Source organism: Sphaerodactylus townsendi, linkage group LG06 (assembly GCF_021028975.2).
Source record: "Sphaerodactylus townsendi isolate TG3544 linkage group LG06, MPM_Stown_v2.3, whole genome shotgun sequence".
NCBI lineage: Eukaryota > Metazoa > Chordata > Lepidosauria > Squamata > Sphaerodactylidae > Sphaerodactylus > Sphaerodactylus townsendi.
This window is the reverse complement of record NC_059430.1, coordinates 97,028,180-97,044,498: the sequence shown is the minus strand read 5'-3', so window position 1 is coordinate 97,044,498 and position 16,319 is coordinate 97,028,180. Positions and strand designations below refer to the sequence as shown.

The following is a 16,319-nucleotide window of genomic DNA, read 5'->3' as shown; positions in this document are numbered from 1 at the left end:
AAGTTTTCCCAGTTTTTTGTGGTAAAATTAGGTGCCTTGACTTATATGCGGATCGACTTATACACGAGTATATACGGTAAGTCACTCTTTAAGCCCCACAGCAGAGAAAATTGGGGTACAAATGAAGTAAATAAAATAAAATATAGTCAAAGCACAGTCTTTACTATTGAGCCATTGCCCCAGCACTGTACAGACTTATACAATAATGCCCCAACAAGGCACCCGTGGACAAGACAGCATCTGCCAGTGTGTTTTGCTGACTCCCGCTTCTTCCTTCCGCAAAGCCAAGAGCCAGTCCTGGCTTTCCTACACCTTGTTAAAACAAGAGGTGCTTGAGAAGAGCCAAGGAGATCTGCAGGTGAACACAGCAGCCTCTGTTGTAGCGTGATGCTTGGCATGGATCCTCCCAACATTTTGTAACTGGCACTGGCCTTACTGGTAGCCAAGTCGTGCTGGCACCAAGGGTTTTCAGAATTCCAAAAGAACCCTCAGGTTCAACAAGGTTGGAAATGATTTCCAGGCAAGAAAGCACAACCCATTTCCACCACTAGATGGCAGTGACACCCAATACCATCTTCTACCTTCCAGAGTCCAGAGGTCTGCAACCTGTGGCTCTCCAGATGCTCCTGGACTACAATTCCCATCAGCCCCTGCCAGCATGGCATGCTGGCAGGGGCTGATGGGAATTGTAGTCCAGGAACATCTGGAGAGCCACAGGTTGCAGACCCCTGTTCCAGACATTAAGGAAGACCTCTGCAACTTGTGACCCACATGGGGCTTCCAATGCCAGCTCGGGAAATTCCTAGAGATACAGGTGTGGTGCTTGGGGAGGGAAGAGCTCAGTAGGGACGTGATGCCATAGCATCTGCTCTCAGAGGATGCCCTTTCCTCCAGGGGACCTATTCTCAGTAGTCTGGAGATCTGCTGAAATTCCAGATCTCCAGCTTGGAGGCTGGCAATCCAAACCACCCCTTTGCAGTCCCAGGCAGGCGCTTCCCTCTGCTAGCACCAGCCCCTCCATCCCAGCAAACACACCTGTTTCTGCAGCCGCTCTTGCTCTTCCTGCTCAGCCCGGGCCCGTTCCTGGGCTTCATGCTCCTCTTGCCGGACACGCTCCTCCTCTTCCCGCAGTCGCTCCTCCTCCAGCCGGGCTAGCTCTGCCTGCTGCTGGAGCCGTTCCTTGGCTTCTTGCTGGGCCTGTTCCTCGGCTAGCTGCCTGCCAGGTACCAAAGAAGACCCTTCATACAAACTGTTTCATTCCAACCCGTGCGTGAGAACAGAGAGAACTCAGCAGGCAACAGCAATGTGAGGGAAGAAATCTGTATCATGGTAAAGAAGCACTGTGACCTGGAAGACTCAGGTTAACATCTCAGAAGCTAAGCAGGGTTGGCTTTGGTTAGTACTTGGATGGGAAACCACCAAGGAAGTCCAGGGTTGCTACACAGAGCCAGACAAGGACAAAACACCTCTGTTTGTCTCTTGCCTTGAAAGCCTTATGAAGTTGCCATACATTGTCCATGATTTAATGGCACTTTCCACCATCTAGGACAGGGGTGTCGAACTCTAGCACTTGATGTTCATGGACTACAATTCCCACGAGCCCCTGCTGGCATGGCCAACTGGCCATGCCAGCAGGGCTGATGGAAATTGTAGTCCATGAACATCTGAAGCGCCAGAGTTTGACACCTCTGATTTAGGAGGAAGCTGACCACATAGGATCTGACTCTGCTCTGGAAGCCCTTGGCTCAAGTCCAGATCCTGGCTGTGGCTCCTTCACACTGGCAGAATGTCCACTCTGAACATGCACAGAAGCACCATCATCACTTCCTGGGTTTCAGACCCTGTAAGCAGGTTTATGAGACACCTAAGACCAACATGCCCTCTTCAACTAGCTAGTTGTGGTTAGTTCTCCATGAAAATGTTAGTCCCCATTTTGCAACTGGAAGCTATTTGCACTTGTTTGCTTGTTTGTTTTAAGCAGAGTAAAAATATCATACAAATATTCAGACAGAGGAGTAGCAAGGGGGAAAAGTGCGCGGTGCATTGGTGCACCCTCCGCCCTCGTCCTGCCCCAGAACGCCCCCGCCACGCCCCCACAGGGGCGCACGTCTGGTGTCTCATGCCCCCCCATCCCCTTGGAGCTACGCCTCTGTATTCAGATAACCTGAAAGCAACAGCAACCTCTGATCACAGGAGGCTGCAATCAGGCACCAGACCAGAAGTTTCAAGGTTTCTTATCTCCTTTCCCACACGCTTGGGGCCACCATGAGGATTAGAACCTTGTGACACCTCCTGCCTGAGGACTCACCGCTCCCGCTCCTCCTGCTCCCGGCGTTCTTGTTCTTCTCGTTCCCGCTGCTCCCGTGCTTGGCGCCGTTTCTCAGCCAGTAGCCGGGCAGCTTCTTCCCGGTCTGTGGTGCCTGCCATGGGTTTGCCTGGCGTGGTGGCAGGAGGAGCAGGTGCTGGACTGGCCATTCCAGAAGGGTTAGCAGTATCTGCAGAGCCCCAAACATAGAGATCAGTCTACCTCACAAAGAAGGAAGGGGAAATCAGGTTCACAAAGTCTTTGCTGTAACTTCAGGCTCATAGAGCCTTTGCTGTATCTTCATTTCCCTCCCAGGGTGTAATCCTGGGTTTCTATCCCCTGTAGCCATTATCTACGTTATCCGTGGTCTCCTAGATAAAAACGCAAAGGTCCCACCCCCATACCCCAAAGGGCCTCACCTGGTACCACTTCATTGCCAACTGTGACCTTGGGGGTCTCACTCAGAGCAGGGGACGATACTCTCCGTTCCTTCTCTTCGCTCTTCGGGACCTTCGGTTGGCTGCTGTACTCCTTGCGGGGCTTCACCTTGGGTGAAGAGTGGGTGCTGCGGGTCGGGCCTGGCCGGTGTGGAGAACTGGGGCCTGGGCTAGGTGAGGCTGGGCGCTGCTTGGTGATAGCTGGAGAGGCAGGTCGTGGCCTGGGGCCTGGGCTGCCGGAGGACAAGCACAAAAGCATCAGAGGAGGAAGAGGAGGAGGGGCCTAGCTTCAACAGCCAAGCAGCTCTACCCTAGACAACAGGCATGGGAAAGATTACAGACAGCGCATGAAGCTGTCTTAGAGCGAGTCAGACCCTTGGTCTGTGAAGATCATAACTGTCTGCTCTGACTGGTAGCAGCACAGCAGGGTCTTCCCCATCCCCCTGCTACCTTGTCAAGTTTCATCTGGGGATGCCAGGGTTTGAAGCTGGGACCAAGCAGATGAAGCTGGGACCAACCACAGCCTCTCCCTGGCCACGTCATACTGAGTCAGTCAAGGTCAGTATTGTCTATTCTGACTGGCAGCAGTTCACCAGGGTTGCAGGTACAGAGTCCTTCCCCATCTGATCCTTTTGACCAGAAATGTCATGGACTGAACCTGGGGCCTTCTGCCTGCCATGAAGATATTCTGCCACAGTGCTGTGGCCCCTCTCCATATGAACTGTCACACAAACATGTGAAGGAGCCTTCCGCGGAATGAGACCCTTGGTCTGTTAAGGTCACCAATGTCTGCTCTGATTGGCTGCAGATCTCCAGGGTCTCGGAGGGAGTCCTTCTACATTTCCCACTACCTAATCCTTTTAACTGGTGATCCTGGGGACCGAACCTGGATCTTCTGCATACAAAGTAGATAACCTATCTTGAGCTACAGCACACACCCCCGCCCCCTGCCCCAGAGCACGAGACTATTTCTGGACTTTCCAAACAGGGTGTTCCAAGACCCTCCACCCAAAGAAGTCACTGGCTGAAGGAGTCACTGCCGCTATGGCAGGAAAACCCCTTCAATATGGGGCAGGAGAGTGGCTTTGTTGCTCCTACCTGCTCTCAGGTGTGCGCAGTTGGCGAGCTTGCCCAGCGGGCATAGACTGGCGTTTGCGCAGGGCAAGGGCACTCTTCTCTTGGGCATTCTCCCGCTCCTTGTCCTTCTTTTCTTTCTTTTTCTGAGGGAGAAGTGAGAGGGAGACACAGGAACTGCAGTCAGATACAAAGAAGTACAGAGAAGGCAGGACCAAGGGCTTTTCAATTACATTTCCAAACTTGAAAATGACTCGACTGCTAACTGGAGCCTCCACATTTAGAGGCAGTCTACACCACAATATTAGAGAGTCATAAGAACAACAAAGAGGGATACTGCCATCATGCTCTGCTTGTAAACACTCCAGAAACTTATGGCTGTTGAGCGCTGGGAACACAGTAGAGAACCAGAGGGCCCTTCAGCTCCTATTCTGATGGGGCTTTCCTTGCGGAGAACCAGAATACGGCTGCTGTCATGGATAAAGAGAGCACAGAGTCACTTACAGGGGAGGCGTTAGCCTTGCGTTGGGGCGTCATGTCTGGGCTGCTGGTTGCCGGCCGCCGTCGCTCGGAGCAGCGGTGGTGCAGGCGCTGGTTATTGCAGGGGCTGAGAGGGGTGGCGGAAGCTGAGCGGGGACACACAGGCACTGTTGCGTGGAGAAGAGACAGACAGGGATCATCAGAAGGCCAACTAGGGAGCTTGGCCCTTACCTCATCAGGCCCAAAAGCAGACATGACATTTAGAGCCTAACCAGGCCAATAACTTTTCGCCTGTATTTCTCATCCCGCTTTTCTCCTCAACCCTAACAATACAAATACAAGTTAAATAAATTGAGAACAGACAGTATAAAAAGGCAACCATTTGCTGCTACTTCTGCAGCAGATGAGAAACGGCAGAGCAGGACAGCACAAATTCCCCCCTCTAGGAACATGCTGGCTGAGGTAGCATCTATTGAGGGGGACAGACTGTGTCCGAAAGGTAGAACTAGAAATTGCTGCTCTGTGCAGGCACAAAACCCACCAGCATGCCGTACTGAGCAGCAACGAAGAAGTGAAAAGCCCCCCCCCCCCCCCCCGAGTTTAAATATATGCTCATGTATTGAGGGAAAAGAACTCAAATTTTGGGCTTGAGAGGGGTAGAAGAACAAGGATGCCGGCAAAGGTAGAGTTGGGTTTGGACACAAAAATTACCTTGGTTCAGCCACACTCGTGGAGAGGTCAAGGTGGGGTACCCCCTCTCCCCGCACAGTTTCAGCCTTTCCACCCCACATACCCTGATCTTTGCCGTTGCCGGCAAGCGTCACGGCACTCCGACTGCGAGCCAAGAAGGACAGCGTGGGTGTCATGAGCCGGTCAACGATGCTGCTCTCCCAAGGGCTGAGCTGGAGGCTGCGGTCTGGTGATGGGAAGAGAGAGAGAGGACAGCTGTAATGAGGCAGATTTCAAGAACTGCCCAACCAGTCTTGAATTACAGGGAGTAAGTTGTCGCTACCCCACAATTAAAAAAAAAACCATTATCCCCAAAAGGAGATCAATTTCTACTCCTACCCCCATTCCAATGCAGAGTTCATCCACAACACATTTTGTTTTCTCTGAACCCACCAGGTTTAGCTGTTGACAAAGCGAGGGACCTCCCAGGGGAGAAGGGAAGTTGGTCACATGGAATGCAGAGTCCGAGCTTGCCAACAGAGTGCTGTCAAGTCACAGCCTTCTTATGGTGACCCTTCATGGAGTTTTCAAGGCAAGAGCCCAACAGAAGTGGCTTTTGCCATTGCCTGCCTCTGAGTGGCAATCCTGGCCTTCTTTGGTGGTCTCCCACCAAGTACTAACAAAAGGCTGGAGCTGCTTAGCTTCTGAGACCTGATAAGATCAGGCTAGCCTGGGCCATCTAGGTCAGGATCCAAGCTTAAGTGGTGCTTAAGTGGTGCTTCAGTTTAGGTTCCAGACATGAAGGGCCTCTGTGGTACCTCAGTGAGGTACCACAGTGAGTTTCAAAGCAGTGAGTTTCAAAGAACGGCAAACAATCCTGCCAACCGTCTTGATGCATGTTGAGGCTGCAGCTCTCAGTTGCCTCAGAAAATTTCACCGTGAGAATGGCAAGCAGCGATAGAGACAGATGTCACGTGCTCACTGTGTAGCAGTAAGATCCCAAACACTTCAAACATCCAAGGACGCAGGGGGCCAGTTACTGACTCGCAATGGCAGGATAGCTCCTCTTGGAAGATTTTCCAGAACCAAAGGATTTCACAGAAAGAATTCCTCATTTTCAGGAGCTGTCATTTTGCCATTCCCACAATTTTATTAAATTGCTTAGGTCCTCCCAGGGCTGCTATAAAGCCACCATTTAACAAAATATAGATTAGATAACAAAGACAGACATTCTCAAGTCTGACTTGGGTGACAGGAAACCGCGAGTGTGGGAAGACAGAAACGGGACACGGCACAAAATGTATCAAATGGTCGTATGAACAGTCTTTATCCAAAACCATTGAGAAAATGTTGATGATTTAAAAGAACACACAGAGTTATCAAGTGTCTCAGCCTCTGTCAGGAAGTTCCTCTTTACAAAGCAAAACACACACCCCCACAGGCATGAGTAAGGATGACGGTCTGACTGACCCTGTCACGGGGCACCGCCCAATTCCACTTCCATGAACAATCCCCACGGAGGCTGTCAACAGGTCGGCTCAGACGCAAGCCATTCCCTTGGCCTCCTCTGTGCGTCTCGTTCAGATGCCCAGGGTATTTTTAATCATTGCTAAGCAACTGGGTAACAAAAACAGCCATGGGAGGAAATACTATCCCGAGCAGCAGCAAAGAGAGGAGGTGAGAGAGATCCAACGACGTTGCTTGACCTGCTTAAGACAGCCAGGCCCTGAGAGCCCCGGCTGGAAGCGTGGAGGAGGCACTGCCTTTGAACTTCAGTGTGAAACTTGCTTTGCACTTCGAAGGTTCTGGGTTTGATTCCTGACATTTTCAGTTAAAAGAATTCCAGAATAGGGGAGGGGAAGAATCCTTTGCCAGAATACGGAGCTTCAAGGCTAAGGAAGACCGTCAGCTTGACTTGACTGATCACAAGTCTTTATTCAAATGTATTGTTATGATTTGCCTCAAATAGATCTGAGAGGTACTTTTTTTTTTTTGCTTTCAAGTCACAACCAGCTTAGGGCAACTTTGTAAAGCAGGTCCTCAAAGTCATACTGACACCTTTCTTGGCACCCACTAAGGGCCTCTGGAAAAACGGGAGCACTAGGTGGGGGTCTTGCCCAGCAAGGCTTATGATTTACCACTGAAGACCTGATTGGCTATGCAGATTAAAACAACATTATTTTAATTGGCAGCTCCTGCCACACTATGGCTCATTCCGCACATGCAGAATAATGCACTTTCAAACTGCTTTCAGTGCTCTTTGAAGCTGTGCGGAATGGCAAAATCCACTTGCAAACAGTTGTGAAAGTGCTGATCAGAGACTTGAAAATGCATTATTTTGCATGTGCGGAAGGGGCCTATGTTATTCCCTCTCACCTTCTTTCCAATGTGTTTTAATTACTCTTCTTCTCCCCTGCTTCGGCTTTCTATGTATGTGTGCCTCTGCATGTGGCGGTCATTTTATGACTGGTTTTGCCTCCTGCAGCTGCCATTTTGTGGTTGCACCTACCCCCCTGTGTCAGAATGCCACAACCTCAAAATGTTGGGGATCCCTAATGTAGTGTTTTCAAGGCAAGAGACATTCAGAGGTCGTTTCCTGTTGCCTGCCTCTGCATAGCTACCCTAGACTTCCTTGGTGGTCAACTCTCGAAGCACTAACCAGGGCCAACCTTTCTTGGTTTCCAAGATTTGATCAAATCAGGCTAGCCTGGGTTATCTAAATCAGGGCAGAGAGGCAGCATACACATTTTCTAAATATATATAAAGGCAACAGGGTTGCCAAGTCTCTGATCAGCACAGGGATTTCCCTGCCCCCAGCCCATGGCAAGAGGAAAAAAAACCCCACAACTCTACTTGCAATGTTACATCACATCTGGCCAAAACAAAACCTGGAAGGATGTAGGGTAGCTGTAGGAATTGCTGGTTTCTGGTGGTTCCTAGAGTGACGTTACTACAGTTTATCACATAGTTTTCAGTGATTCCTACAGCTATCTTATGTCACTTCCATTTTAAAAAAATCGGAAGTGATGTGATGAGGCAGTCCGAGTGTCCCTGTCTACAACCCTCTTGCCAGTTGCCTGGAACTGGCAATCCTAGCAGAAAATTTCACCTTGTTAGCAGAACAAGTTGTCAACATCCCACCCAGCACTGACCCAGTGCCAACAGCTGCTTGGAGCCCCCCCCCCCCCCAAAAAAAAACCTTATACCCTGGAAGAACAAGTAGAAGAGATGTTTTTAGTGACACTGTTTCTATACACTATACAATTGCAAAGTATCCTTATCCTTCCTCCCCCGGATGGAAAGGAAGAGGGGGCCACACAGCCAGTCAGACCAGGGCCTCCTGAAGCATTTCCCTAACACTGGCCACTCATTCAGTCTGTGGCCTTCATTTCTCTCCCCTAAATCCATTCTCATTCTGAATTGACATAAGTTGATAACACAAATCTGTGGTGACATGGTCTTGCTTTTTCTGACACAGCATCTAGGCTCCACAGAGGACTTTTGCATTTTTAAGCAGCAGAACTTGACTCAGTACCAATCAGCTTCACATGCTGGTAGCAGAAACAGTAGCAGTGGCATCACCTGCCTCCCCAGGCAAGAACAGGAAAATGGCATTCCCCTTTAACTGGTTGGGAATTAGCAAAACACGTCCTGGGGACCAGCACAGCTTCGAAGAGAACACCAAGACTGGGTGTTTGGGCTGCTGCCAAACTCAAATGAACTATGGGAAATTGGGAAGGAGCAAAAACCTCTCCCATGTCTAGGAAAAAGCTGCAGGTGTGGCAAGAATATAAAACTTGAAAGTAGTGTCAAGATGGTAGATATGGGGAAGCATGGCACAAGAAGTGTGGGGAAAATCCCTCTTGGGCAGTAGGGCCCTTATTCTCTCCTCATACATAGTATGGGAGAGCTGTAGTAAATGCAAGACTTGATTGTATTGTTGAAGGCTTTCACGGCCGGATTCAACTGGCTCTGATGGGTTTTCTGGGCTGTGTGGCCGTGGTCTGGACACAGTGTGTAACAGACTTCCCTCTGTGATGCACCTTGAAGATGCCAGCTGCAGATGCAGGCGAAATGTTAGGAACAAGATCCACCAGACCACAGCCACACAGCCCGGAAAACCCACCATAACCAGAAAGACTTGACTGTTTGCTCTTTGGCGGAGATTCATTCTTTTGGATGTTCAGGGCAGAAAGCATCTAAAGTCCTAAAAATTTCCTCATCTCTCCACTTCACACTTTGCTGCTCACTTTGACATAGGTAATACCAATTCCTTCTCGAATCAAGGATGAGAAACAAATGCGAAGGAATTCCATTCTATCAGCTGATATTGAGGACTGTGGCGACCCCACTGCTAAATATCTTACACAGAGATATCTCAGAATTTGGCAGCATGGTAGTTCAGGTTGATTCATTTGAAATGTGATGTTGGAGAAGAGTTTTGCAGATACCGAAGACCACTAAAAATGCAAATCAAGCCTGAACTCTCCCTAGAAGCTCAAATGATTCTACTAAAGACTATAGTAGTACTTTGGTCGCGTTATGAGACAAGAGTCACTGGAAAAGACAATAATGCTAGGAAAAGTTGAAGGCACCAGGAAAAGGGGAAGACAAACCATCAGATCGACCGACTCAATAAAGGAAACTACAACCCTCAGTTTGCAACACCTGAGATGTTAACATTAAGTCATTTTAACATTACGTCATTAATTCAGAGGGTCACCATATGTCAGAAACAACATGACAGCACTTAACACACACACAGTCCAAGTTACATGTGATGGAAACCAGTCTGCCACCATGTACACGTTATGCAAATTAAACAAATTGGCACAGTCTTGCCTGTGCATATTTTAATGTATTTCTGCTAGCTATAAGGAGGGGCCCAAAAGCTATGCAAGGGGATGAAGCCCTCCCATTGGACACTAGAAATCCTGAGGCTCAGCCCCTGAAAATGCACGCACACTGCCTAGACATTTTTTAAGCTTGTCTCAGCAATCATGAGAGCTTGAAACCTGCATGTTTTAAAAATGGCAACCAACACCAAAACTGCTGAATTCCAAGTATCTTCTTTGCTTGTATGGAATTGCACCAGCCATACCTGGCCTTGCCCATATCACATTATATGTATCTTTTAAAATGATTTTTCTCAAATTTTAAACCACCCTGAGCTTCTCAGTTAGGAAGGGATGTGTATCCAAAATTAGAACTGCCCCCTATCCCACCCTTCTCCTTGGCATTACAGGGTGTCCCCGGGGAGGGATCTCTTACTTCTAGTGGGTGAGTTCCACAGGGTGGCAGAAGATTTGGAGAGGCGCTTGCTGATTATAGAGTCCACGTGTTTGGGGAGATTTACAGCAGAGAGGGAACACCTGTTTGTACCTATGAGAGGGAAAAGACACACGGGCGTTAAGGGCAGTGGGGCAGGATCTGGCAGACATGCGGGCATGCAGCGGCAAAGGGCAGGAGTCATGCGGCAGAGGGAGAAGCAAAAGGGAAACCTGATGAGATATTTCGCGGGTCAGATATGCCAGTTTCCACTGGATTGTGCTGTGTCTGCACTGAAGCAAAATCACACGTTGTGTAGGTCCTGATTTCTCTCACTAGCCTTGCATGTGCTCGATGGTCAAGCAGCCGCTCAGAGGTGCGCATGTTGCATCCAAGGCATAGCCAAGTGTGGCAGGCTTCATCAGTGGAATCACTGGCACATTCATCATTTGCAACACAATGCCTAGCTTAGAACTTGGCTACCTTTCCTCCTTCGCCCAAGCATCAATAGGCACAGACTAACAAGCCCAATCCTGTTGCATGGTGTACAAAGATGCAAAGTCCACGGATTCAATGGGGCTTACTCCCATTTGCAAAGATTTAAATAAAGGTTTTTAAAATAACAAGCTCCTAGAGTCCCTGGACACACTATAAATGTTTTATGATCATGGCAAAGACAAGGTGGAAAAAGGAGAATGGAATAAATCAGATGTATATTTCTTCAGATATGTCATCTATAATGCTCAGAAGCCATACAAATAGCCAGCTTTGGAGTGTTTTTGTTGAACGTAAGAATTTTCCCATACAAAACCCACAAGATTTGTGCAGTCTTTGATGGGGAATCCCATTCCCAAGTGCCAACTGTGGGGATTGGTCTGCTCGGATAAGGGGCAAAATAGCGGTGTCCTTTCCTTTACAATCAAAACGTGTTGGTGTTGCAGCAATTTATTTATTTACTCCATTTATATTCCACTTATCTCCTCAATGGATATCCAAAGCTGTTTATATAATTCTCTCCTCCACTTTATCCTCATAGCAAGCTTGTGAGGTAGATGAGGTTGAGAGTAGTTTGGTTATGTCTGCTGCTGAAAAGAAGACTTTCTGCCTTGCTTATCCATTGCCATTTGGTAGAACAGAAGGAGAGAAATGGGGGAACATAGGCATCGGGCCGAACCTACAACATCACTTCTGTGCAAACCCAGAAGCAACATCATTGTATTTGTGCAATGCTCTAGGATTATGCCAAAATTCTTTGGTAAACCATAAAGTATCAGGGCAATTGTAGCACACTGCACAGATGTGAATTGTAGAGCATTTTCGGTGACATGCCAACATTCACCAACACCTGACAACAACTATTCCCCCTGTTTGAGTCATTTCTGTAATTATTTGATGTTTCTTTATATAAATACATAGCAAACCATGATTGGACTGTATTTTCTTAAAACTAATAAACATGTCAAGAATTGTTTCTCTTTTGTTTGGTGGGGGTGGGGTGGGTGGAAGAGTCAAAGCCATTTTCCAAGTTTTTGATACGCTGAGCCAAAAGGTTCACCATCACTGTCCTAATCTGCCATTTGAACAGACTGAATGGGACCAAAAGCAGTTTACATCATTTCCCCCTCCTCTGTTTCCTCCTCTCAACAACCCTGTGCGGTAGGGTAGGCTGAGAGTGTGTGGCTGGCCCAAGGTCCCCCAGCGAACGTCCATGGCACATGTGGGAATCTGAACCTGGGTTTGTGAGATTTTAGTCCAACACTTGAACCACTACACTATCTATGTCAAAGAAGGAAGACACTGTGGAAAACCTTGAAGGGTGGAGAGAAGAGAAGTCATATCCTTTTATGTCTTTCACAGTGGACATGAAAGCACGCTAAAACCTGAGATATAATGGGAGAGGTTTGTTGCAGGCAAGAAGCTGATAGTTTCTATGGCAAATGTATAGGATTGGAACAATGAAAAAAGGCTCTAAGAAGAAAAAAAAGGGATATCGTGAATTTAATTTGCAGATATGCTACTGTCTGTGTTGTTACAATTTGTCATAATTTTTTAAAAAAATTCTTTGAATGCCGGGAAATAAAACAGTCCCACCCCCCACACCAAAAAAAAAAAAGGCGTTATGCTTGAACTTCCTCCAAGTTTGCATATGAGATTTCCAGGAACAAGGAAAGAGGAACTTGTCACTCCCATTATTTAACCCTCACAATTTGTTTTGTTAATGTTTACTTGATGTCTTCATTCATTGTTGACCAGAAAACTCAGGTTGTGTCGGATGTTTGGGAGAATGGAATTCCTACTAAAAGCTTTCTTGTGATAAAAGCCCATTCTGGGATGGATCACCCTGCCCAGTGGGCTGCAATGCTTCCATAACAGTCTCTTTAGAAGCAAATGATAAGGGCATCAAGCTGAACGCAGAGATATTATTATTATTATTTATTAGATTTAATAGACTGCCCTACCCCCAAAGGGCTCATTGGTGGTGCTTTTCTTTAGCATGGAAATAAGGGGTAGGAAAAACAGGACTGGCTATATTTATCAGGCAGATGCTAGGAGTCCAGGAAAAAAATATGGCATCTTAACTGTGAAGGAGTCCAGGAAAAATATGGGGTCCAGGAAAAAATATCCTTAACATGTAATTTGGGGGCAAACATGGCAACAAGGTCACTTCTTCCCTGTACAATTTCATTCTTCCATACACTACATGGAAGTGTGTTTTGCACCTGGCACTCTTGGAAAGAAGGGTACTCAAAGCCCCTTCGTTGACTCGGTTCAAATAAAGGATTCCTAGAGCATCATGGGCAGAAGCACATTATCCCCACACCGGAAACTCTCTGCTCCATATGTTTTGCCCTCCATTTACCCAGAAGGCACTGCTTCTCCCACCAGAAGATCAGCAAAACTGACAGTTTCCTTCCTGAAGATGTTTTAGCAACATTAGCTGCGCAGTCTGAGTATCAAGGACATACTGGAAGGAATTTTTGATGGCTGGCATAGTTATGGAAAGATTTTAGCCTCGGGCTTCGGAGAGTGAACTGTTCTAACTGGCAGTATTTTTTGACCAAATTTGTTTTTGTACATAAACAGATGCTGACAAAACAATCAGCACTATGACAGCAGAATGTGACTGTGTGTATAGAGAGTGGACTTGCAATCCCAATCCAGAGGAAGAAACACAACAAACTGTATGATCCTTGACAGTGAGAGATGGACAACAGAGGTAAATGGGGAGTTTTAAAACCTTTAACTTCCTGCCCGTGGACAATGCCAGATTTGTTTTGTTTTTGTGCAATCAGAAACAACACATACAGCTTTAAGGAAAAAATGTGCTGTTGGACACACACATTTGTACAGTTCAAAAAATAAAAGACTTTTCCAGGAACACGGTCAAATTCTCAGCTGACAAGACTTTCTCCTGCTCTGTATAGGCTTCTAAATGTCATGAAAAGTGACTCTTAAAAAAAAAAAGCATGCACACATACAAACTCAAAAGAAAAATGTACAAGTGTGTTGTAGTGGCATGCAGTGCAGTGCAAATAATGACTGCATGCCACTATACTGTTCCAAATTATCCTTTCAGAAAAGGCTCTAGTTCTTAATTCTGCCAATTCTATAAACTGGCTGTTAGTTGAAAGCAAGCAACAGAAGATTCTGAAGGTTAGCAGCATGGCACTTCTGGGCACTATGACGCCTGTGTTGTGTTGTGTTTCCTAGCGTCCATGTCTTTTTACCAAAAGCAAAGAGTTAATCTTGGGTATCCTCCAGTTAGGGTTATCAATTCTGGACTGTGAAATTCACCTAGATCAGTGATAGCGAACCTTTTGAGACTAAGTGCCCAAATTTCAACCCAAAACCCATTTATTTATCGCAAAGTGCTGGCAATTTAACCTGAATACTGAGGTTTAAGTTTAGAAAAAACAGTTGTCTCCGAGGCGTGCGTTACTCGGGAGTAAGCTTGGTGGTAGTCAGCGGTTTTGCTTTGAAGCAACCGTGCAACTCTTCCAATGGGTGAATCATGACCCTAGGAGGGTTTACTCAGAAGCAAGCCCCATTGCCAGCAACCGAGCTTACTCCCAGGTAAAGGATCGCGCTTTAGTTCTTCGCATGAAAATCAGTGGGGTTTAACAGTGCTTAACAAGGTTAACACTGCTTCCGCAAAACTAGGTCTTAGGTTTAATGCTAATAATCGAGTCCAGCAGCCCAGGCCAGCCTAGATGTGTGTGTGTGGGGGAGGGGGGGCGACTCTATTTGTACGTGCCCGCAGAGAGGGCTCTGAGTGCCACCTCTGGCACCCGTGCCATAGGTTCGCCACCACTGACCTTGATCAGGAGTTGCTTCTAAGAGCTCAGAAAACATTACCGTTGGAAACAGCTTCCTATGCTCTCCTAAGACTTTGTGGCTCCCCACAGTAGTCATTTTTATGGTATTCTGCATCCTTCTCCCCTAGCAGTCATTTTATAATGGCACCCACCATCTGTTTTCAACATTATCAAATGCCCCACATGCTCAACAAGGTGAGGGATCTCTGCCCATCAGAGCAAAAAAACTGGTCTGGCTCAATGGTGGATTTTTGTAACAAATGTACATAACATTATTAACATGCAACAGGAAAGAATCTGTGTTCCACACAGAAGGATAAATGGTCTGTATAAGAGTTATACAAAAACTGCCACATTGAACACACTCAAGAGTGAAAATGGAGAACAGAAATTATACAGTCACACGGTTGAACTGCAATGAATTAGCAAACTAAATAATAGAGCAGAGATGTGAGTGAGTTATTTTGTAGAACTTTACTAGAGAACAAAATAAAGTTATATTAAATACAGCAACAGCAAACTCTTATCTATGCAAGTGCTCTGTCTGGGTGTCTGTGCAATCTATCTGTGCCTGTGTGTCTGTCTCTCCTGTTTTGCTCAAAGAAGAAAGGAGAGACCATTCCAGAAGATCATGTGATTCTAGTCTTGTGACTTCAGCAGTTAACTCTTGCTTGACTAAATGAAGCAGGCACTAGTAAAATCCTAACACCCATCCAATTCCTGCACCCAACAGGCAAGATGACCAGCAGCCATCTCATTTCCTCTGAGCACAATGGTTTTGTGGATAGAACATGCTGGTCTTAGGTCTAGGAAGACTCAGGTCCAAATCACTGCTAAGTCATTCAGTTTACCAACAAGCGGTCTAAAAAAGAGGAACTCTGAGCATTTACGAAGGGTTATTTTATCATCACTGATTCACCAACTCCTACACACACCTAATACCAGGAGAAGAACTTCCAGGTCAATGTTTCCAACTCAAAGGCATTGTTTCTCAAATTTGCTGATTTACTCAGAGGCGACCAACAACAGCTACAATATCAAACTACACACAAAAGAGAGAACAATTGAATTATCCTATTAAACCATGATTTGTTTAACGTATCACATGCCTCAGTAGACACTTGGTAGTGAGAGGTTTTTACAACACCCCAACGATCAGGAGTGTTTGGAATCTGAGGCATCCTCAGAGGACCATTCAAGGTGCTTCAACAAAAACAAGGAACGCTGTAGTCTCTGATCCATGAGGAGAAAAACTCCATGACAGTGGGAATAGCACAGTGGTTAATGCTGTGGCACCAAAATAGAGAGGCAGCACAGTTTCAAACAGGAGCATAGTTTACAGTCTAGTTCTTTCTCTGTCTGGAGCCGCAATAACAACAACTTCATTTTTCTCTGTTCCTGTCCACATCAAATCCTGGAATGGATTAACGCAGTCTAGTACACTGGCTCCAATTAAAGGAACAGAGTTGTCAAAACACCACAGTTAAGAGACCAAGCTAGGAGTGAGGAAATTCCTGGCTCAAATCCTGCATCAGCCATTCAGTTACTAGGTGGCTTTCATGCTAGCCACTGTCTCTCAGTCTTACTTCCTCTTCAATAATATGGAGATGATGATACCGACCTACATTACAGGGTTATTTTAAGGTTATTTTAAAATTATTCTGTGAAGTTACTTAAAATGCATGCTATTATATATATGTCCCACAATATATACTATTTATATACTATTATATATTATTATATGCAATTATTTTCATGTCCCACGTTGAT

The 16,319-nt window shown here is 46.5% G+C and overlaps 1 protein-coding gene across 2 annotated transcripts in view; it reads right to left on the bottom strand.

The window, feature by feature from the left end:
- The window catches only part of MAP7D1 (MAP7 domain containing 1), a 73,624-nt gene that overhangs the window by 11,001 nt on the left and 46,304 nt on the right, over window positions 1–16,319 (bottom strand). Inside the window, exons 6-12 of one of the 2 annotated variants that reach the window (XM_048500960.1) lie at window positions 10,237–10,347; window positions 5,090–5,212; window positions 4,321–4,463; window positions 3,841–3,962; window positions 2,725–2,975; window positions 2,309–2,495; window positions 1,036–1,216 (exon numbers count right to left, since the gene is read on the bottom strand). In XM_048500960.1, the coding sequence (XP_048356917.1) occupies window positions 1,036–1,216; window positions 2,309–2,495; window positions 2,725–2,975; window positions 3,841–3,962; window positions 4,321–4,463; window positions 5,090–5,212; window positions 10,237–10,347 (1,118 nt within the window). The remainder of the gene's footprint in view (window positions 1–1,035; window positions 1,217–2,308; window positions 2,496–2,724; window positions 2,976–3,840; window positions 3,963–4,320; window positions 4,464–5,089; window positions 5,213–10,236; window positions 10,348–16,319) is intronic. The other variant, XM_048500961.1, reaches the window with a different exon arrangement.